Here is a 25181-nt window from a genome sequence, read left to right on the forward strand (position 1 = left end):
TTATGATGTCTTAACAACTCTTGAATACTCATTCACGTATGATCGATTTTTTACAGATCATAATATTCCTTGACTTTCATGCTCTACCTAAACATGATGCTTGTCTAGTGCAGAGGACTTCCTCTTCGTTTAATATCTAATAGGTAAACATTGGTTTTCTACTATATCGACGGAGCGGTGTACCGATAGAGTAGAGTGAGCACTGTAGTAAGGGAAGAGGTATGTAGACTTCTACTATAGGCTGTCACACGTGCTATCCATTCTGTTCTACCGGCTAACCGGCTATTATCTTTAGTGCTAGACATTTGCTAATCTATAGTATTGTTCTATTACGATCTTAAATCTTACATCGCGTTTGCCATAGAAAACTATTTATTTTTATTTCAAGGTGTATTTTTGTCATTTTCTTGCATATTTTCTTCAAACCGGACGTTAATTAGCCGAAAAACTCAAATTTATATGCGAAGCCGTTGATATAAGATTCAATGCTATCAACTTCTATTTTACTGTGTTTTTTCTGTTGCAATTTCGCAACAATTTTTTAATCACACAACAAATCCAAACGTAGGTATATGCGTAACCGTACGCGTCAGAAAAATTAACCATGTAGCAAAATCACATTCATTAGCCTATTATAATTGGTCAAAGACTCTTATACCAGTTTCTTATAACTATACCTGAAATTGAGATTAATTTTTTCTAGATAAACTTCCTCCCACTCTTTGCAAGACCATGAATCCGTTTAATGTTCTAATAAGACTGGCATCATTTGTCATTTGAAGTAGGCCTACAATTTCTATTGCTTAAAGGGGACGCGAAACGATCATAAATTGTAATTATATACACTACGACCGAATCATTTGACCCTGATTCACATTTCAACTTACAATTAATAAGCTCAGCTGCTAGACAGGTCTGCAACAGCTCTCCCTCAGTTTGTCCTGTCGCCGGGCAACAACAGATTACGTGCGGTATCTACGCTGCACAGAACTGCTCTCCGACCTTCACGGGACCAATTAGGCTAAATCACTCGAGACACCGCAACTCTTCTTGTGCACAGTAATTTAATGAATATTTTTTTTTTTCACTGTATTTCTTACCAGTCAGCAGTGGTGCCATCTATGAACAAGTAGCAAAGATTTAGGATTTAGTGAACGAGACCGGCAGTGGAACGAAAGCGCTGTGTACTCGCATGGTAGGTGGCACTAGAAAGCAAAAATATATGAAGAAATTGTATTTTCTTCTTTCTACTCGATTTTTTTCCAGACCTGTTGAGTATTTTTAGCCACTTATTTCTTGTTTTTGGTAGTTTTCGTATTACTCGTATTACTCGTATGCTAGTGTCATTTTTGTGTAATTTCGCTGAATTGTAGCGATCAAGAATTCAACTATTTGTTGCTAGAAGAAAAGAAAAAAATTGAAATTGTGCTCTTATTTAAATCGGTCGTTATAGAAAGAAGTGTTTCAATTTATATTTTACATCTACCTCTTAATAAATCCAAACTACTACTACTACTACTACTACTACTACTACTACTACTACTACTACTACTACTACTACTACAATATTATATTTACTGGCTTTTAATGAACCCGGAGGTTCATTGCCGCCCTCACATAAGCCCGCCATTAGTCCCTATCCTGAGCAAGATTAATCCAATCTCTACCATCATATCCCACCTCCCTCAAATCCATTTTAATATTATCTTCCCATCTACGTCTCGGCCTCCCCAAAGGTCTTTTTCTCTCCGGCGTCCCAACTAACACTCTATATGCACTTCTGGATTCGCCCATACGTGCTACATGCCTTGCCCATCGCAAATGTCTGGATTTAATGTTCCTAATTAAGTCAGGTGAAGAATGCAATGCGTGCAGTTCTGTGTTGTGTAATTTTCTCCATTCTCCTGTAACTTCATCCGTCTTAGCCCCAAATATTTTCCTAAGCACCTTATTCTCAAACACCCTTAATCTCTGTTCCTCTCTCGAAGTGAGAGTCCAAGTTTCACAACCATAAAGAACAACCGGTAATATAACTGTTTTATAAATTCTAACTTTCAGTTTTTTTGACAGCAGACTGGATGATAAAAGCTTCTCAACCGAATATTAACAGGTATTTCCCATATTTATTCTGTGTTTAATTTTAATATTCAAACAATACTATTAATAAAGTAACAAACCCTAATAGATTATAAATTGCAGTAAGCATAGCCGCGCCATTTATTTAATTTTGGCCTTCTCTGCCGCATCACCACAAAAACAAATCCTAAAAGAAAAAATGCAGAAGGAAGAAATAAATAAGGAAAGGAAACAAAAACAAATAAAAATAAAAATAGAGAAAATAAAAATATATGTACACAGATAAAATCACAATTGATTCAAATGAAAAATGTACTAGTATATAAGCATTGTAACGACCCTATGGTGACTGAGCGGAGAACAAATGGAAGCTGCGAACAAGGGAAAGACAAGGAGAACAGGAGGAATACGAAGGCAATACAAGGAAGGCGAAAGAAATTCAAGAAGGAGAAAGGGAATACGAAAAAGGACAAAGAGAACACAAGGAAAACAAGAGGAATAAAAGGACAAGAATTTGAAGACGAAGAGAACAAGAAGATAAAAGAGGAAAGATAGGAAAACGAGTAAAACAAAATGAATAAAAGGATAAGGGGAGTAATGTTAATGCAAGGAGAACAAGAGGTAGGCTATACAAGGACAATAATGATAATGCAAGGAGAACAAGGGGAATACAAGGAGAAAGATGGGAAGACGAGGAAAACAAATGAAATAAAAGGGTAACAAAGGGAATACCAGGAGAATAATGGTAATGTAAGGAGATCTAGGGGAATATAAGATAACGAGGAGAATACAAGGATAACAAGAGGAATACAAGGATAACAAGGGGAATAGGGGTAATACATGGATAACAAGGAGAATAAAAATAATCATTGTAATGCAAGGAGAACAAGGGGAATACAAGGCAACTAATAATAATACAAGGAGAACAAGGAAAATGCAAGAAGAATAATGATGATGCAAGGTGAACAAGGGGAATACGAAGATAATAAGAGGGAACAAGAAGAACAAGGGGAATACAACGAGAACGAGAGAAATAGAGTAGGAAATAATAGGAATACTAGGAAAAAGGGGAATACAACGAGAACAGGGAAATACAAGTAGAAACGGGGAATACAACGACAAAATTCCTCGTACGTAGTGAGTGCTCGCCTATTAGACTATTGTGGAATGACTTAAAGATCGGATACTAACCAGGCACGAAATATTATCTATATCTTAAGTCTCCTGTTTTTAATATGGAGAAGTAAAGACTTCTGTAACTTAGTAATGCGCAAACATTTTCCCTGTTCACAGCTCAAATTAAGCAACCGGTAGTAAACGACGGAGCACAATGATTGCTATACCGGCCGCCATGTTTAGTCTCAATGCATACAAGACGGCTATTCCCAGCAGCCCCAACATAGCGCAGACAGCTATACCGGGTTTTCAAGGTATCCTGGAAAGAAGAGAAGTTGATTATCGCTGCTAACGTTACCTTAACAGCAATATTCCATCAGCGACGTATTCACGTATAAAACCTGGGGGTCCACACCTGTGGAGTAACGGTCAGCGCGTCTGGCTGCGAAACCAGGTGGCCTGGGTTCGAATCCCGGTCGGGGCAAGTTACCTGGTTGAGGTTTTTTCCGGGGTTTTCCCTCAACCCAATACGAGCAAATGCTGGGTAACTTTCGGTGCTGGACCCCGGACTCATTTCACCGGCATTATCACCTTCATCTCATTCAGACGCTAAATAACTTAGATGTTCATAAAGCGTCGTAAAATAACCGAATAAAATAAAATAAAAAAACCTGGGGTTGTCTCTCCGATACAGTCTACTACGATTTATGGGTCTCATTTAGATCTGTTTTTATGGATTAGAGTTAAAAGTAGTAAATATTTATTTGAAAGTTTGTGGTGGGGGAATAAAAAATGCAGGATTGTGTGTGTCGATTTCCGGTCGACTTTCGTACTTAAATATTACTTCTGTGCACTTAAAACTTCTGCTATTAAAGTACTGAGCTTTTATTTTGTATGAAATAACTCTAGGCCTATATGTTTATGAAAAAATGGTGCATGTCAGATTTATTAATGTCTAACATTAACTCGATTTTACACAGTTATGTTGGACAGACATATGCATTTACTTATCGTCGAATTTAACATATGACTTAATATTGTATATTTCTAGGATTATTAACGGGAGAGGATGATATTTTTTGGTGAAAAATAGGTAATTTTTTTTTCTTTAAAGTACCCTGTGATATGTGTGGAATGCATAGCATAACATTTTGTGGGTATTTGTGCCCTTATCGATGTTGAGTCGCCATTTTTAAACTTCCTGCGTTATGGATTTTTAAATCACTCGCCCACTTTTATTGCTGTTTCAGGTAAATTAAATTTTCAAAAAAAAAAAAAAAAAAATTCTTTAAAATACTCTTTGTTATGTGTGGAATGCATTGCATAACATTTTGTGGGTATTTGTGCCTTTATCGATGTTGAGTCGCCAATTTTAAACTTCCTGCGTTATGGATTTTTAAATCACTCGCCCACTTTTATTGTTGTTTCCGGTAAATTAAATTTTCAAAAAAAAAAAAAAAAAAAAAAATTTTCTTTCAAATACTCTTTGCTATGTGTGGAATGCATTGCATAACATTTTATGGTTATTTGTACCCTCATCGGATGTTGAAACGTCATTTTTAAACTTCCTGCGCTATGGATATTTAAATCACACGCCCACATTTATCTGTTTCCAGTAACTTCAATTTTTTTGCTACATTGCCAGACAAAAAAGGATATAATTTCTGAACTATTAAAGATACACGCATGAAATTTAGAACACACATTCTTTAGACTATTAGGAAACGTTTCTCTTTAACAGAATTTTGTTAATTGATTTCATTTTAAAAATACGTCCGTTTGTTTGCAAGAAAGGAAATCAGGAAAACTGTTATTAAATTTTAATTGTTTATTTTACAAACGTAGGGACTAATATCAAAATCCTGTTACAGACAGTTTGTAGAACATGCTTTTGCAAATACATTGCAAAAAAAGTTTGAATCTATCTTTAAAAATGGTTTAGATATATCGGTTTTAGTACAATCCTGCATTGGGTATATTTTTTTCAAATTTGGGCCACCAAATAATTTTTTTCAAAATATTTATATTTGGTTGAGTCCCTACAGCTATGAGCTCTGTACATACAAAAAAATATATTTTACATCAAATAGGAAAAAAGTTTTAAAAAATACCATCCTCTCCCCTTAAGAGCGCAGAAAAATGTCACGTAACTTATTTCGTCATCTGGCGTGGAGTGATGGTAAGTATGACTCCATTTTCCGGCCTCAACACCAGTTCAACTATAGGTTTGATTTCCTCCCTCGTTTCCAGGGATTGAATGTTATAGTTCCGCAGTATATAGGACAACACCGTCTTTTCTTCCAGCAGGGCGAACTTCTGTCCTATGCAGTTCCTGGGCCCTGCACTGAAGGGGATGTAGGCATAAGGGTGTCTCTTCGCTATCCTCTCTGGGAGGAAGTTGTCGGGATCGAACTTTTCGGGGTTGGGGAAGTGTGCAGGATCCAAATGAACGTTGAATATGTTCAGCACCAAGTGCGAGCCAGCAGGAACTATGTAGTCATCTGTAATAGAAGCAATTGTATTGTATTGTGTTGTATTTATTAACATTACATTGTATTCATACATTGCTTACAGCTAGAATATGGAACAAGTCAAAAAACTTAATACTATTATAAAATATTAATTTATAGTCACAGTCTAGTTGAAATATATATTATACAGACGAGATTTACAATCTAGTTTACTAGTACAACACGAAGTTTTAGTATCACTTTCATGAAGTGTTATTGAATGTCATGAATTCACCTAAAGAATAGAAGCCGGGAGAAATTAGGTACTTCTTTAATTTGGGCCTAAAGAATTTTATGTTTTGAGTTTCATTTTTTATATCGATAGGGAGGCTATTAAAAATTTTTACTGCCATATAACGCACTCCTTTTTGATAGCATGATAGACTTGCCGATGGAGTATGAAAGTCATTTTTTGACGTGTATTTATGCTATGAACTGTTGAATTAGTTACAAAGTTTTCACGATTACATACGAGGAAGATTATTAATGAAAAGATATACTGACAAGCCATGGGTATTATTTGAAGTTTTTTGAAACTAGTCCTACACGATTCCCTAGATTTGGCACCTACTATTATCCTAATTACTCTTTTTTGTAATAGAAATATATTGTTACTATCTGTGGAATTTCCCCAGAATATTATTCCAAAACTCATTACCGAGTGGAAGTATGCAAAGTATATTGTTTTTAAAGTATTGATATTTACTATATTTTGCATAGATCTAATAGCAAAACAAGCTGAATTTAGTTTGGGGGTAATTTCTTTAATATGATTTTTACAATTTAACACATTATCGATTTTTAAGCCAAGAAATTTGGTTGTTGTTTCTAATAGGGATCTATTATTAATTATTGCTCTAGAAATTTGCGACGTTGAATTTGGAGAGGATTTAAATTGAATTATGTTAGTTTTGTTACAATTTAATACCAATCGGACATGAGAACAATCCTCTACAATCTTGATTTTATAATTAATCCAAACTGTACGTTAATATCTGAATTCTACCCCATGTTCAATTTTGGATCGGTGTTTCATGCACTTATTTTTACGGTCATGACGTCATAGGTTTGTTTGGCGAACCTACTGATTTAGTAATTTGTGGTACTTTCGAATGTCTGAGTTCTGCAGTTAATATTTTAATTTTTTTAATTACGTCAGTTTTTTTAATATATACCGATATTACAGTATTTTGCCACGTCAACAAGAAAAAATTGACTTTACGTGTTAAAATTCTAAGCAGGTTTAATTGAAGAAGTTGTTGAAAATATGGCCAATTGGCTAAAAATTCTTTCACGCAACGATCAACATCGTAACAATATTGCTCTCCAACTAAAACTCTTGTGCGGAATAAATTTGTAGTGCTCTACTAACATTTATTTCGTCATTAATTTTTATTTTAGTTGGTTATTTAACGACGCTGTATCAACTACTAGGTTATTTAGCGTCGATGAGATTGGTGATAGCGAGATGCTATTTGGCGACATGAGGCCGAGGATTCGCCATAGATTACCTTGCATTCACATTACGGTTAGGGAAAGCCTCGGAAAAACGCAACCAGGTAATCAGCCCAAGCGGGGATCGAACCCTCGCCCGGACGCAACTTCAGACCGGCAGGCAAGCGCCTTAACCGACTGAGCCACGCCGGTGGCTTTTCGTCATTAAGAAATTAATATACCGTATATATCTCTTTCAACCCCACCTGTGGAGTAACGGTTAGGGCGTCTGACCGCGAAACCAGGTGGCCCGGGTTCGATCCCCGGTCGGGGCAGGTTACCTAGTTGAGGTTTTTTCCGGGGTTTTCCCTCAACTCAATATGAATAAATGCTGTGTAATTTTCGGTGCTGGATCCCGGACTCATTTCACCAATATTATCACTTTCATCTCATTCAGACACTAAATAACTTAAGCTGTTGATAAAGCGTCGTAAAATAACCTACTAAAATAAATAAATAAACGGATATATATATATATTTTTTTTAAACAAGTGTTCCTATTACAGCCACGAGTATCAATAATAATCACTGTTCTTTTAACTGTGTGTGGCCTTGGCAGACACTAATAATTTCTTCGTGGTGTATTTTAACGTGTTTATGAATTTGACATTCAAGAAATATTGTCACACATTCTGCTAATACGGTGACGTCACTGATTACAGTAAGCCTTCAATGGCTAAAATTATTATGTGTTCTAAACAGTGTACTTCCGAATCGAGTCAGCCGTGAATACATATTATTATTATTATTATTATTATTATTATTATTATTATTATTATTATTATCTGCAACATAATTATAAACAGTCGCCCTGGTTGGCAAGTTGGTATAGCGCTGGCCTTCTATGCCCAAGATTGCGGGTTCGATCCCGGACCAGGTCGATGGTATTTAAGTGTGCTTAAATGCGACAGGCTCATGTCAGTAGATTTACTGGCATGTAAAAGAACTCCTGCGGGACAAAATTCCGGCACATCCGGCGACGCTGATATAACCTCTGCAGTTGCGAGCGTCGTTAAATAAAACATAATAATATTTAATTATAAACATATGCAATAGCCTCCATCTAATGTAAGATGAACATCTTTACTACAAGAAATTTTGCCCAGGATATATCTGATTGTTTACATCATCCTTCCTATGGACAGTCAAACCTCATGTTAAAAATTGAAGTAAAATCTTTACGCGACCATGAATATGATGTCGGGGAACAATTCCACAAAAGAGATAAGGCGTTACACTATTTTCTGAATAGTCAAAATCTACCTGAGTGGACGAATGCGATAAAAATGAAATGCAACATAGCTGATGTATGAAATATTCCTGGTAGAAGCCAAGTAACCCATTGCAGAGTATGCAATGAGACAAAAACCCTCCCACATGTACTTGGTTTTTTTTTCCGTAGAGGAGAACTTCAACGAAATAACAGTCGCCACAGAATGAGGAGTTACTGTACGTTGGTAATTGCTTCATATAAACTAAAAACTAAGAAGTCTATGAAGAGGTAGCCTGCACTTCTACCACTGGATCATCTAAAAACGCAGACATTGTGGTCATCGAAAGAGGAAAAAGTAAGGGTTACATTTTAGATCCCACAATACTTACAGTACTTACGGCTTTTAAGGAACCCGGAAGGACATTGCCGCCCTCACATAAGCCCACCGTCAGTCCTATCCTGAGCAAGACTAATTCAGTCTCTACCATCATATTCCACCTCCCTCAAATCCATTTTAATACTGTCATCCCATCTAAGTCTCGGCCTTCCAAAGGTCTTTTCCCCTCCGCCCTCCCAACTAACAGTCTATATGCATTTCTTGATTCGCCCATACGTGCTACATGCCCTCCCCATCTCAAACGTCTGGATTTAATGTTCCTAATTATGTCAGGCGAAGAATACAATCGTGCGTCAGATCCATAATACGTTTTGAAAATTCTCTAGATCAAATTCTACAAGTTGATAAAGAAAAGGAGCAACACTATGAACCATGTTATGATTACTGTATATTAAGAAAAAATATAGTATTGGCACAATCTAGTATATACAGTCAAGAAGCTCAATACGTAGTAATTATGCATCCGTAGATAGTTGCTCATCATTAGGATCGCCACTATCGCCCCATTACTGACAATGCAAAATAATACCGGCACAGTCTATTGTTCCTAGCATCCTCAAAACTCAAGCTTCGTGATTGTATATACTAGACTGTGGTGTTGGTAACTGGGAAGACTTGGATCTCTTTTTGGTGCTCGATGAACAATCGCAAAATTTACAGTGAATGTGTTTAAACGATTTGGACGCAAACTTAGTGTGCTGCAAGACATTGGTCGTCAAATTATGTGTAAATCGTTGCTTATTCTGCTTAATCATTTGTTTAACCCGATTAAAAAAATATATATTTATATGAGTATATGTGCCATATTCATATACGGGTACATGTTAAAATTAGTTACTGGTATTACTTATTTAATCTTTTATTTATAAATGTTAGTTATTATTAGCGTATTTTTATTATTATCTTTCATAATTGACTAAATAGCAGGCTGTATCATTTTGGTAATCCTTTAAGAGCGGCTATCCTCATATTGGATTTCCTCTCTCTTATTATTATCACCTACTAAATTCCTATCTGTTGCCGCATTTCATCTCTCGTAGGTTGACACGTCTGATGTTGCATGCGCTCTGCGATTACGTATGGCTATGACACTTACCTATTTTGCAATCTGCGTTTAGCTTCCTCCCTATAAGCGGCACGCTGGGGTACAACCTCATAGTCTCCTTGACTACTTGTTCCAGATACTTCATATCGTTCAGGTCCTTCATACTTGGAGACCGCGAAGAACCCTGAAAGATCTGGTCCAACTCCTTGTGTACCTTTTCCTGCAATGATATAATAAATTGTAAACAAGAGCGAGGAATATTCTGGTTGTTTACTGGTTTCCAATTACCTCTAGAATAGCAATAATGACCATTTCTATTTCAATTTTCGTGGTAATGTTGACGTTTATATTCAAGTCAACTGCCATTATACAAGGAGCGCACTCAGGCGAGTGACTAATGGCCGGAGCGAATTTTTCTCCTCAAATATTAATTGTTACCATAACAGATATTAATTATTCTGTGGGACCAAAAATAATAAAATCTTTAGTAAATTCAGAATATTAGCCAATTAAACAAATGATACTTCTGAATAGTTCATTCTTTATCTGTAATATTCTTTTACCCTTAAAAACTAAAGAATAATGGTATTTTACAAACAACTTCAAATTAGTGTAACTCTGAAAATATTGAGATTAGAACAAATGTTTATATGACATTTTTTGCTCAGAATGTCTTCGGAAATAAGCTCCGTAAAGGACGGTTAATCCTTGTGAATCCCACTGTATAACTGTATTCCTCAATTACAAACAACAAAGCTGGAGCAAGCACATTACACCCTCTGAAACGATGCCATTTTTCTAAAAAAAGTTTTGTTTTTTATAGTTTCTGTTCCAAAGAGTCATATCTTTAATCATCTAGCACTTCACAAAACAACTTTTGAATCACTCTATGTACTCAAAGAAACAGCTTCATAACCTTGCTAAACAAATTAATAACGAGTCTTTGTTATACAATTCAAAATATTTTAAGAGAATATGTCTAACATTACCTGAACATCTGGATACAATCCCAGGAGAAACAAAGTCCAACACATCCCTGCACTAGTAGTATCATGGCCCTGAAAAAGAAACAACGTGATGCAAATTGTGTACAAATTTATTCGACAAACAAATACAATTCAATTCTGTTCAGCTTGGACAAGGACTAATTAGGCCTACTATGTCACTATTTGCTATATTTATTTGACGGCTATGGACACACAATTTTTAAGAAGTCGCGTACATCTCTGTACTATTCTCCAGAGCAAGCAGGGTGTTCATATTAAATTGCAACGCGTATTCAATGCTTTCACTCGTTTGCATTATTCTCAAGATTGCCTGACTACAGGGTGTTCTTAACTTTGTCTCAAAGTCATTCGCATTGAATCATGATAATTCATAAAGGTTTCGTGAGCAGTTGAGTTGTGAGTGTTGTGCTAGTTTACACGTTTATTGATCTGTGCGTAATTCATTGTGTGGGAGATTGACAATTCGATGCAAGAGAGAAGAATAATATTCATTTACGACAAAGAAAAAAAGAAACAAGAGGAAATTTCATCGTAATTATCGCAGAATACTTGTTCAATAAAAAAAAAACAACAGCAAAATTTTAAGTTTGTGAATAAAGTGGGAACACATGATATTCTTACAAAATAAATAGAAGGCATAAGCCCAATCTCTGGAGTCTGATTAATGTAATATGTAATTATTCAACGATGTATGCAATGGAGGGGGGAAGGAACTGGCCACCCTACCAAATTATCTCCGGGATTAGTTGCCTCATGAGTGATGCCTTACTGGTGTGACTTGTAAGGATCAAATCTGTCTTCGGACAGTTGACTAAACGACAAACAAGCCCAATCCTTTTTAAAACACATTGATTGACACACACATCATGTTCTGTAATTACCAAACGAAACATTTCCAGATACGGGTTAATATATTAGAGTTGTCCATACCGATATCACCTATTATCCCTAAAAGTTTGCAAAAAAAGTCACAAAATCATTATGAATTTCCATTTAAAGTAGAATGTTCTCATTACAGAATGGCGTATCCGTAAAGATTGAAGTTATATCCTAAGAATTTAATATGTTCCTTTTCACGGTATTGCATTATTGAAATATTGTCTTCTAGTGTCTGCATGCTGTAAATTCATATTAACTAGCTATGTATCACTCTGGCTCACTTCGAACATAAAAGTGTCCACTTCTTCCCTGAGTTCTTCGTCACTGAGTTTGACACCCTCGATAGAAGACTCCAGCAGAAGGTCTAAGAAGGCCTTCCTTCTCTTCTTCCCTGAAAAGGAGATACGTTAACATGAACTAATTTTCTCAAACAAGTTTAAAAGAATTCCATAATGACAAACTTCCAAATTAAAACTGTCGTCGAAAAAGTAGAGGGCATTTGAGAGAATTAAAATAGAAATTTTGTGAAATAAATGGTTTATTTTATTTTTTTGTTTCATTTACAAATACGATTATTCATTTCTCTGTGAAATCGCCATGAGAATTAAGACACTTATCATAGAATAGTTACCAAGCATGGCGTCCTCGTCAGCTGACGTCGAAGGTGTTGTATTACCCGCACCTTGTAGTTGAGCTTTGCGCTCTCTGATGACCTGCAAGAACCGGATATTTACAATTAAGCGGAAGCGAATCAATTTGCAAAAGAAACAGCCTAAAATCCATTATGATTAAACTGTGTATTAATTTGCCCACATAGATATCAGCACATTGTTCCAAATAATTAACCTATATAATTAAATTCATTTTACGCATTAAAATGGTTGCTTCAAAGGTTTTTTTTTTATTTCAAGCATAAACTTACTGACGTAAGGAAGAAACATTGCTCCGAACTGAACTTACAATTACGTACAATGTAGTTTGTCTCACTTTATTAACCAAACTTCAAGAACACGCGTAAAAATGACTGCTTGTATTCATCATCATGCAATCAGTTACTAGGCCTTAGAGCCTCACATGAGATGAATTAATTCTATGCTTTCATTTGTCTTTGACAATAGTCCCCCTGTTTGATATGGACTTATTGTATACTTTAATAAGTGTATCGTAAGAAGTAGTTTTCTCTACGGTCCATGATCACTGCATGACATCACTGCTTCCTGATCCATGATGCACATAAAATATGACATTTTGACATGAATGCGTATATAAGTTCGGTCCAGTACTAAGTTGCCATCTCAGAAAGTCCACCGATACATTTTGAGGCCAGTTTTGTCGCGCTGATAATTTCTAAACTGCACGACATATTCCAATGATGTAAACGGCGATCGACAAGCGAAGGATAAATATCCAACGAGACCTTGAGTTGGAGCGGGTGACGTTGTCTAACGACACGTAGGAGGGGAAAGTTAAGGCACGAATTGGCAGGTCGCGCGGCAGCTGCGTCAGTGTAACTCGAGCATACGAAGCAATAGAACGTTCGCAGTGGTGTCAGATGATTCGTAAGAAACCAACCTACAATTTTAATTGAGCAACAATCAGCAATCGACAAGTTAAAAAGGAAAAATTCGCAAACGAATCTGAGAGAAAATTCACAATGTTGAGGCTTATGCAGCGCAAATGGGAACGCGTATAAGCAATGGATAGCAAAGGATAGAGTACGATGGTTACTATAACAACCGACATGTTTACTCTCAATGTACATAAGATGGCTACTCCCAGGAGCCCTAGCACAGCGAAGATATATCGGGTTGAAAGAAGACTTGTTGATTGTAACTGCTGACGTTTACCTTAACAGCAGTTCTATCAGCAACGTTTTCACGCATAAAGCTTGTGGCTGTGTCCGATACAGCTACCCCGATTTTTCCCCAACCTCAAATGAAGACAATCATTAGATTTATTTTAACTTAACTCAAGTGTTTAAGACCACTCATTTTTTTTAAGTTGGCGCCACTGGTAATTAGTCATGCCATAAAAATATGAAAATGAAACTATAGAAATGAATTAAGGAACTCAAGAAAAGTAGTGAGAAAGGAAAGATCCAGAATAGAAATGAGAAAAGGCACATGAGTTACGCAACTACACAACTATAGTTAAATAAATCCAGAGTTTGTGAGGGCTGTGCAAACAACACTTTATTATTGGTTTCACGTCTCACGCAGGATTATGTAATGCTAATGGCTACTTATACATGTCCCAGAAGCCTTCACTTACTGCGAAACCTTGGACCATGGCCCCCTACTACAGTACTGTTATTGGATGTGTTAAGATTAGATATTATATTGCAACACTCGTCTGAGATGGGCAGGGCATGTTAAGAGAATGGATGAATGTGAAATACCTAGGAAGGTGATGGAATATGGGATTGCTGGAAGAAGAAGAGTTGGAAGGCCAGAGCTACGACGGATGGACTGTGTTATGGACGACATTAAGAGGCTTGGAGTGAAGAACTGGTGGACGGTGGCTAAAGATCGAGACCGATGGAGAAGAATTCTTAAGGAAGCCGAGGCCCGATCCGGGCTGTAGCGCTATGGATGATGGATGATTGCAACGCAGTGACGTTTCATTTTAATACTGTACATATTATTGTCAGGGCTGACATGAGGTATAGAAAAGGAAGGAAATATGTTGCTCGGTATAATATAGTTAAACTAATGAATGCACTTATGTTTATCTAGTACTTTGTCCTTGAAAAAGTTCAATGACAAAATTCAGTGCATTGGAATAAAAATGTACAAAGTGTAAGCAATGTTTATCTAGTACTTTGTCCTTGAAAAAGTTCAATGACAAAATTCAGTGCATTGGAATAAAAATGTACAAAGTGTAAGCAATGTTTATCTAGTACTTTGCCCTTGAAAAAGTTCAATGACAAAATTCAGTGCATTGGAATAAAAATGTACAAAGTGTAAGCAATGTTTATCTAGTACTTTGTCCTTGAAAAATTTCAATGACAAAATTCAGTGCTTTGGAATAAAAATGTACAAAGTGTAAGCAATGTTTATCTAGTACTTTGCCCTTGAAAAAGTTCAATGACAAAATTCAGTGCATTGGAATAAAAATATACAAAGTGTAAGCAATGTTCATCTAGTACTTTGTCCTTGAAAAAGTTCAATGACAAAATTCAGTGCATTGGAATAAAAATGTACAAAGTGTAAGCAATGTTTATCTAGTACTTTGTCCTTGAAAAAGTTCAATGACAAAATTCAGTGCATTGGAATAAAAATGTACAAAGTGTAAGCAATGTTTATCTAGTACTTTGTCCTTGAAAAAGTTCAATGACAAAATTCAGTGGTGCATTGGAATAAAAATATACAAAGTGTAAGCAATGTTTATCTAGTACTTTGTCCTTGAAAAAGTTCAATGACAAAATTCAGTGGTGCATTGGAATAAAAATGTACAAAGTGTAAGCAATGTTTATCTAGTACTTTGCCCTTGAAAAAGTTCAATGACAAAATTCAGTGCATTGGAATAAAAATGTACAAAGTGTAAGCAATGTTTATCTAGTACTTTGTCCTTGAAAAAGTTCAATGACAAAATTCAGTGCATTGGAATAAAAATGTACAAAGTGTAAGCAATGTTTATCTAGTACTTTGTCCTTGAAAAAGTTCAATGACAAAATTCAGTGGTGCATTGGAATAAAAATATACAAAGTGTAAGCAATGTTTATCTAGTACTTTGTCCTTGAAAAAGTTCAATGACAAAATTCAGTGCATTGGAATAAAAATGTACAAAGTGTAAGCAATGTTTATCTAGTACTTTGTCCTTGAAAAAGTTCAATGACAAATTCAGTGCATTGGAATAAAAATATACAAAGTGTAAGCAATTTTATGTCAAATAATTGGGGACGTATACTTAACAATAAAATGTTTAAAAACTTTCAAATTCAGAGAGAACTGTAAGTAATGTCATTGATTTCAATGAGTTATTCTTTTAAATATTTCAAACAAAAAAGTTTCATACCATTTTGTTCATCTTTGCCTCCTTTTCGAGATAACAATTTATTGTTTTATATTAAATATTTCTTAGCGTGTTTTGGGGAAGGTATTGATTTAATTCCCAATATATGCTCAGCCAGTGCATGAGAGCAGTGTATTGTGATAATACATATTTGAAAGAATTTTAGTTTTGTCCTTTAAACGTGACAAAAAATTTAATCCGAACAAATGTAACTTTTCGTTCTGAAAAGGAATTTTACAATGTTACATTTGTTCGGATCAAATATTTGCGCATTTAAAGGACGAAACTAAAATTCTTTCATAATTTATTACCACAATACACTGCTCTCTTAAAATGACTGAGTATATTACGAATTAAATCAATATCTTTCCTAAAACACGTTACAAGATGTTTCATTTGAAAGAATTTTTATCTCGAAAAAGAAGCAAAAATGGGCAAAATTATTTAGCGACACTATCGAATGATACTAATTAAATGTCGTTGCCGAAAAAGAATGCATCACGAAGATAGCACATACATTCTAAATAAACGTTTTACACTTTTCATGTCATTCAATTTGTTTGTTATAATGCGAATGAAGTTACCGTTTACAAACAAAAATTTCTTTTATATGTTTTGCACATATGCATTTTTCACACTTTTTGCTCTTTTCTGAGATGCCGAAAAAAAATCTACACGTTCCATGTTAATTTATTTCGGATATTCGTTTTTCGTTTATTCTTCTTTTACACTTATACGAACGTATTTTACACTCTAATGAAATAAAACTTAATTTAAACGTTATAATTTATAAATCTATTTTGCTCCAAATTAGATTTTCTGTGAAAATGTAAAAACGCGAAAATACAGAACGTGTTCATTGTTAAAAGCGACCCACTTTGAAATTCGTGGAAATTCGAAGCTGTGCATCCTTGCCTCCAACAATCTTGTGTCCTTTAATGACGCTGTTAGTGCTTTAGAAACAGTGAATCGTTTCGTAACACATTATTATGTAACTGAATAATTTATTATTTGTAATAGCTGCTTATTTACAATCTGTTTTTTTAAGAACATTCAGTGAATGTTATGAAATATAAGTAACATGAAACTAAGAGCTAAATTATATCCTTTCTACTACTGGATGCGAAATATTAAGTCTAAGATTGATAGCGAGGAAGTCGATGTGTTGAGTTCCTGTTATCCAATAAATTGATGGCTAAAACATTTTGATGGTTGCTGAGTCGCTGTTGATAACGTTTACTGTAACAGGAGATTTCTTCTTTGATGTTGGGAATTTGTAACTCTCGATGTGATATGAATTTAGATATAAACCATGATGCGTTGGCTATACTGCGAATGGATTTATATAAAAGGTACAACACTTGTATACTTTACAAAGAGAGTTCGTTACCTTGTTAGTGAAGCCGTGTAGAACGCGCAAACATTCGTCATGCCTCCTGCCGACTTTGGAAAACTTAAACAAGAAGGAAGGATGCAGCCACGGGTGGATCATGCGTTGAATGGTGATTTCAGACATGCTGCAATTCAAACACGATCCCTCTATTATGGGATAAAAATGTTTAATACTAAATCAATGCACCTAGTTATTGAAAGTCATATGTTTGTTCTGTCATTCCTAACAACAAGAATTATTATGCGATTTAAGCTAATTCCTTGAATTCGCGAATAATTAAAGTAATGAAATACAATATGTACTTTCTTTCACAGGGACACAAGGGGAATACATGGAAAAAAGGGACGACGAAGAGAACAAGAGAAAAACAAAGGGAGTCAGTGGAAAACAAGGAGAAAAAGGGGAAGACAAGGAGAATGAGGGAAGGATAAGATGAAGAGGAGAACAAAGGGAATGCAAGGAGAAAAACAGAAACACAAGAATAGCAAGGAGAATAGAAAGAGATAAAGAGGAATACAAGAAAACTGAAAGACAATGAGAACAAAGGAACGACAAGGAGAACAAGGGGAAGAAAAGGAGAACAAGGGGAAAACAAGGAGAACAAGGGGAAGAAAAGGAGAACCTTACATATTCTAACGCACAACTAATGATTAATTAGTTGTGTGTTAGCATATGTAAGGTAAGAGACTGGTTTACACTTCTTTGGAATTCAAAGAGTCTTTGCTCAACACATGACATTTTAAATGAAAAGAATTGTTTCTTGTGCAAACCGCGCCACAGATTTTGTTACCTGTGAGGAGGGTACTGTAATCTTCCTTTTGTTTACTTTTATTGTCGAAAAATTGTGAATAGATTTCGGAGTTAATGTTCATCAGGCATAACAAAGAGCGTATTCCGATTCTCACTGGTGAGCAATCCTATGGCATCACGGTGTTCCGAATTCCACCGATGACGTCATTGATGCTCCACCGGTGTCACACCGTTGCCATCAGCTTGCAGAGGTGGTGGCAATCTCCATCAGCCGCCATCAGTGAATCTGATCGGTTCTTTAGGGCGGGAATTAGCAGACGAATGACATCGTGCACTGTTGTGTCATGACGGTGTGTTCTGCTTTAGTTCTGCTGTATTGTTTGTAATGAGCACAACGTAAAACAATATATTAATGGCTTATGAGCGAACATGTCAACGGACCAGTTACTACTACCGGTTAAAGAAATAAGTTGTTTATGATCTCTTTTCTTTGAACGAGATGGCAGTACGGAAATTTCGCAAAATTTTGCTAGTGTAGCACAGACAACAACTTATATAGTCGCCATGACAGCCATCGATCCTTCCACCAGTTTTGTTCCTTATTTCGCTGCAACGTGACGTCATTGATGCTCCACCGGTGTCACACCGTTGCCATCAGCTTGCAGAGGTGGTGGCAATCTCCATCAGCCGCCATCAGTGAATCTGATTGGTTCTTCAGGGCGGGAATTAGCAGACGAATGACATCGTGCACTGTTGTGTCATGGCGGTGTGTTCTGCTTTAGTTCTGCTGTATTGTTTGTAATGAGCACAACGTAAAACAATATATTAATGGCTTATGAGCGAACATGTCAACGGACCAGTTACTACTACCGGTTAAAGAAATAAGTTGTTTATAATCTCTTTTCTTTGAACGAGATGGCAGTACGGAAATTTCGCAAAATTTTGCTAGCGTAGCACAGACAACAACTTATACAGTCGCCATGACAGCCATCGATCCTTCCACCAGTTTTGTTCCTTATTTCGCTGCAACGTGACGTCATTGATGCCACCGGACCGGTGAGATTCGGAATACGCTGAAAGTACTTAGTGATAACGAGGATTCTAACTGAGATAGAGGGAATGTTTGCCTAGCTTGAACTATACTACGTTGAAATACTAACTTTTAGGTCTTCAACTTCGAATTCTATTTATGAGGCAAATAAGCAAGGCGGTAATGTGGTAAGGTGACTAGTTCCTTTTCCCTCTCGTACATCGCTGACTAGTAACATAGTTCACTAATCAGAAGATAGGAGGACATAATAAGGTGTGTAAATTCTATAACTGGTACACTTATAACAGAATACTCACTCGTAGACAGCTTTGACATAATCAGAGTCGACATCGTCCTGCGCGAATATTGGTGTGCCCATGGCGGTTTCTGCAAGAAAATATAAAGGCTTAGCGGCAAAAATAAGATGCATCATAACATGGTGTAGACTTACCATTGTTACTCGTACATTTTCACCGTTACCGTATTTAAAAAACGTATGTCTTTAAAAGGAAGAGTGTGAAGAATTGTAATTATAATAAATAGTCGCGTCGCTGTTATTTCCGGCGTGACTCCTCCTCTTTGCTTGCGCCTTAGGAAGTGAAGGCTCTGTAAAGTCTATGTAGGTATTATCGTTCGCCAGTTTTGTTCTATCGTTGCCGAACTACGAGACGAGGAATCTGTTTTCCGCACCGTTAAACATTATCATGTCGTAGCTCCTTGATAGTACATCAAACGCAATGTAATTTTTAGGATACATAGATAAATGTCTAACGAAAGCACAGTATAAAATTCTAAATCAAAATCTTCTTTCGAAAGTATGAAAAAATTATTGACTTCGAAGTGAGCCGTCCAAAATAGGCATTGACATGATAAGCGACAAACTAATTTATTTTTCACGTTAGATAGGAGGTCAAATCGAGAGAAATGTTTAGAAGAATGGATATTACTTTTAAAAGTGGATGCTACTCCAAATCTTTACTGGTATGCGAGTTAGGCGAGTTAAAGAAATGCGTTTTTTTTTTTCATGGCGAACTTTCTATGTAGAGTGAAGTGACAACTTGGTCTGTTAGAACTGCGAATTCTCATAGAATTCATCGGTCTGATTTCAAATTTGTTTTCAAAATATTTTAATTGCTTAAGGTTTTCGAGTTAATCATGAGTCCTGAAATGTATTTAAAATATTTCTAGTACATGAATAACATCTACCCTGATTAAACACTAGCATGACATAATTTGAAATAGAGAAAAATGAAAAGAATATCACAGTAGGTAGTCTTTAAATTTATTATGGCTATTACTGTCACTATTATTATTATTATTATTATTATTATTATTATTATTATCATCATCATCATCATCATCATCATCATCTACATGATTTTATCATAAAATGAAGCTCTCGTTTCATATTTCTGCCCTGGCAGAAGAACTAATCCACTCCAAACCGATCAAGATCTAACATTGCTATCTCCGACTTTCTTTTTTAACTTTTTCGGATACAATTAACACTTTACTTGGGTTCCTGAGTCTTGAGTTCAGAAGAAAGGTAAAAATACTGTACATTTATTAATATGGTGATTTATATGAAATAAAAATATGGAAATATGAATACATTTTATTCGGCGGCGTTAAGTGCTTGTGGACTTCTTTTTCACTCAACCAGGTCTACAATAAATACAAATACAAAAGTACAATAAATACAGATACAAAAGTAGTAGTAGTAGTAGTAGTAGTAGTAGTAGTAATAATAATAATAATAATAATAACAATAATAATAATAATAATAATAATAATAATAATAATAATAATAATAATAATAATGATGCCAGATAAATCAAATAAATTAAGTGCTTGTTGCCTTCTCTTCCACCGAAACTATTACGTTATTATTATTATTACTATTGGCATGTAAAGAAATATATACAATTTCGTAGCTTTTATAAGGGCATTTTCGGAAGTCATGTCCGGAACGCACGTTTCATTTCTTTTCTGGCGAAGTTTTATGGTATGAAGTTCCGAAAAGAGTTAATATAAACCCTAAAGAATGAGTTACTTCCCATAGCTTTTTCATTTGAAAAATATTTAAAAATTCGCAGTGATTTAGGATTTTCCAAAAAGGGAAAATAAGCGTGTCTAAAATGCATCATGTCCGGCACGAAAGTTTGATCCCAATTTTCGTCGCTACTTCATCATAAAAACTAATTTCTTTTGTCTCAATCGGAAGAGGGCAGATTCAAGAACATCTGACACGTTTTTTCTCCGAAAAAATATCACAGAAATAAACGTAATTAACTGGTTTAACCCAAAAAATGTAGTCCCAGCGCATATCTGGAACGATGGAATGATCCATTTCACTATTTCATACAAACACCACTACGAATACAACATTCATTGCGCGCTTTTTTCAACCATGATTTCAAGTTTAATGTCTCCGTGTGATCACAAATACGACGTCAAGTTTAGAGGCTTCAAGCACTTGACTCCTGTAAGCTATTCTCGTGTGAATCAGGTCATACGGAATGTGTATCCTGTCTTTGAGCTAATCAATCATGGCAACCGATAGTATTATACAGTGATACCTTGTAAGTGGTATTTAGGGAACCTAAATTGAGCGATTCTAGCGACAGGATATTCAACTAGCTACGCGATCTCTGTACTCGAGACTCATGCTGCCGATCCTGAATAATTACCGAGACTTTCTGTGAACTCACAATTCAATCTGCATTTTACACTTCACATAACGGTTAGTTCTGGCTAAATCTACTTACCGCAGATGATATCCAGGGCACAGCGTGTGATGTAGGGATATACATCGAAGCCCTTGGACCCTATTTCTTTCTTCAGCTTGTCCACCAGAATCTCGCTCTTCTCTGCGAACACCTCCACGAAGCTGTCCAGAATCTTGAAGTGGAAAGTCGGGGTAATCATCTTACGATGTGTGAACCATTTTTTTCCTGTATAGGAAGTGAAATTTTAACTATAATATAACTATTACTTTCAATGCGTGGAATAGGCTTATGCATTGTAAGAAGGTAGATGCAGAAACCTGATTGCTCTCCGACCAAATACGCCTCTTTTAAACACTACATTATTGGACTAACCCGAAGTAAATATTTTCTGGGGGAATGATTTTGACGTTTTCCAGTATCTTTACATCTTACTTCAGTTAAAGGATCCATTTCATTTCTTTCATTTTAATAAATACCAGTGATATACCGAAACGTAGAATACATCGGGAATGAAACCACAATTGTGTTAGTTTGAATGTTTTATTTTTGTTTCTATAATTAATGAAGGACATGTGATTCTTCTCCCACCTTTGCTCATTCTTTCGAATCCAGTAAATCTCGTCTTAGCGTTGCCATCTAATTTTATACGTGTAAATTAATATTTTAAACGAGTTTCAATAATCAATTTTACTGTCTACTTAATTTCTCTTTTTATTTTGTTATTTCTACAATTTTTCGTCATTCAAAACAATATTATCTGACAGACGTTATAATCTTTTGCCAGGAAACACTGTATATAAAAGTTTGTGTCCCATTGCAACCAGTGGCGAGTCCAGCCAATGTAAGAATTTTTTTTTTCTCTTCAGTGTAAAAAATTGCGTTGTGTAGTTTTTAAATTCAGATAAAGATTTGGTAATGCTGACAACTATTTAATTATGCAGATTTGTTGTATTTTATTTGGTAGTATATTAAGTATAGACAACACTATTAATTTGTAAAATCCTATTTTGTAAATAATGATTAAACGATATGGTTCAGGAACGAAGGTATTTAATATTAAAATATGCACTTACTTACAGATGACTTTTAGAGATTCCGGAGGTTTATTGCCGCCCTCACATAAGTCCGCCATCTGTCTTTATCCTGAGAAAGATTAATCAAGTCCCTACCATCATATTGCAAATCCCTCAAATTCATTTTACTACTATCTTCCCATCTTTTTCGCCCCTCAGGTCCTCAACTAACATTCTATATGCATTTCTGAATTCACTAATACGTGCTACGTATCCTGCCTATCTCAAACGTCTAGATTTAACGTTCCTAATTATGTTAGATGAAGAATACAATGCGTGGAATTCTGCGTTATGTAGTTTTCTCCATTCTCCTGTAACTTCATTCCTCTTACCCTCAAATATTTTCCTAAGCACCTTATTCTCGAACACCCTTAACTTCTGTTCCTCTCTGAAAGTGAAATTGAAATGTATCCTAATCTAAACTAATAATAAATCTGTAGCCGAAATTTTTCTGGTAATTTTCGATTTTCCAAAAATAATTGGCGTTAACATGTATAATTAACCATCCTGAAACCGAAAATCGCTTTTTTGAAATTTTTGTTTGTATGTCTGTCTGTCTGTCTGTCTGGATGTTTGTTACCTTATCACGCGATAATGGCTGAACCGATTTATATGAAAATTGGAATATAAATTGATTTCGTTGTAACTTAGATTTTAGGCCATATGACATTCAAAATACTTTATTTAAAAGGGGGGTTATAAGGGGGCTGAATTAAATAAATCGAAATATCTCGCTTATTATTGATTTTCATGAAAACTATTACATAACAAAAGTGTCTTTAAAATAATTTTCGATAAGTTTTATTATATACAAAATTTGACTGATATTTAATGAGATAAATTAATTTTAAAATTACAATAACAACGCCATCTAAGGCGCTGTACTGAAATAAAAACAAATGACTTCGTCTATAAGGGGCCCTGGACAACAACAATCGAAAGCTATTAAACATAGCCTAAGAGAATGTTTCTGTGTTTGTATGAAGTAATATCGGAAGCTAATTAATTGTTTAATTATTATTTCACCATTGGAAAGTGTAGTTTCTCTAGATGGACATAATTCTACAATGTTATTACAGTAACTTCTGAAATATATAGTACCGGTAAGTAATATAAAGTATACACATTAAAACTAAATGATATGTCAATCTTCATTAAACTATGGTTGCATGTAATAACTATTAAGAAACATGTTAAATGAATTGTCATTGCACCAAATGATTGCTCTCTGGACCAAAATGACCGCATTTTAATTATTTAAATACAATTTAAATTAAGTAACATATTAAACGATTTATCCTTCTATCAAACACGAATGTTCCCTGGATCAAATGTCCTATTTTAATTATGTAATTACTTTATATTTATTTCTAATAGGTGCAGCGGAGCGCACGGGTACGGCTAGTTATTTAATATTTTTCTAAAATAAATGTCGTATTTTGGTAAAAGTTTCTTCATATTGTGCCGGTCTTTAATTATATACGGAAGGAAAATCACGCGCGTGAATAAATTGAAACTAAACTGGGAAATGAAGACTGGAAGAAAAGAAGAAAGACGGAAAGAAAGAAAGAAAGAAAGAAAGAAAAAAATAAAAGAATTTCGAATAAGAATTTTACGTATGCTCTGAGTTACTGTGGCTATTTGACGGATCATGGAGAAATAGACGGGAAGTTTCGCTAACAATAACTTGACAACATTCAAGCGATGTTTAAATTATCTCTGCTATACGCAGTTTTAAATATAGAAATTACATCTGAAATGCTATAATAAAAGAAAATTTATACAAAAAGCTGACCCTTCTTTTGAACTACAGATCATGTACGCAGTAAATATCTCACCTGTGGATGTAAGGAGTCCTGTACCCAACCACTCATGAACGAAGTTGTAGACGTAATTCTTTTCGATGTGTTCACTGCTCTTGAGAATCACCTGAAATAGAAAGTGCGTGGTTGTGCGATTGTCATAAAATAACTTGGAAAGATAATAATTCTGTATGGATGCTGCCGGAAAATTGTTCACAAACGTTGACACGTAGCTTGCATAGTCCTTGCTAAATAAAAGCTCAAAATATAACACACTACAATGCTGAGAAAGGAAGTGACTGACAACAGCTCCTGAACATGTGCTTACCACTTCACTCTGTCTTGCTGGGTATGTGTAATGTGCGCCACGGTTAACCCAGATTTTGTAATTGAATGAAAATTAGATATCTAACGTGCGGCACGAAGATTTGTAAACTACGTCAAGTAGATTTATAGGTTAGGCCTGGAATAATACGGTAAACAAAGTCAAGGAAGTCCTATCGATATTGAATTTATCTATAAGTTGGTATGGTTTGCCAGCGGTTGGTAACAACCTGTTCTATCGACGTATACAGCGGCATCACAGTTTAGTACATACAGTTGCGAAGCTCAGTACTTACTAAATATGCAAACATAGACAGTTGAAATATGCA

The 25181-nt window shown here is 35.3% G+C and overlaps 2 protein-coding genes across 4 annotated transcripts in view; both read right to left on the bottom strand.

Moving 5' to 3' along the window:
• The window catches only part of LOC138712133 (cytochrome P450 4C1-like), a 57533-nt gene extending 56228 nt beyond the window's left edge, over nt 1–1305 (bottom strand). Inside the window, exon 1 of one of the 2 annotated variants that reach the window (XM_069843596.1) lies at nt 888–1305. The gene's annotated coding sequence lies outside the window, so the exon portion shown is untranslated. The remainder of the gene's footprint in view (nt 1–887) is intronic. The other variant, XM_069843593.1, reaches the window with a different exon arrangement.
• Nucleotides 1306–4108: 2803 nt separating this feature from the next.
• The window catches only part of LOC138712135 (cytochrome P450 4C1-like), a 42531-nt gene continuing 21458 nt past the window's right edge, over nt 4109–25181 (bottom strand). For both annotated transcript variants that reach the window (XM_069843598.1, XM_069843599.1), the window contains exons 4-12: nt 24565–24655; nt 21693–21878; nt 19242–19311; nt 17142–17268; nt 12369–12450; nt 12019–12128; nt 10841–10909; nt 9903–10071; nt 4109–5693 (exon numbers count right to left, since the gene is read on the bottom strand). In XM_069843598.1, the coding sequence (XP_069699699.1) occupies nt 5344–5693; nt 9903–10071; nt 10841–10909; nt 12019–12128; nt 12369–12450; nt 17142–17268; nt 19242–19311; nt 21693–21878; nt 24565–24655 (1254 nt within the window). In that variant the 3' untranslated portion in view covers nt 4109–5343. The remainder of the gene's footprint in view (nt 5694–9902; nt 10072–10840; nt 10910–12018; nt 12129–12368; nt 12451–17141; nt 17269–19241; nt 19312–21692; nt 21879–24564; nt 24656–25181) is intronic.

The sequence above is a fragment of the Periplaneta americana genome, chromosome 13 (genome assembly GCF_040183065.1).
Source record: "Periplaneta americana isolate PAMFEO1 chromosome 13, P.americana_PAMFEO1_priV1, whole genome shotgun sequence".
Lineage (NCBI taxonomy): Eukaryota > Metazoa > Arthropoda > Insecta > Blattodea > Blattidae > Periplaneta > Periplaneta americana.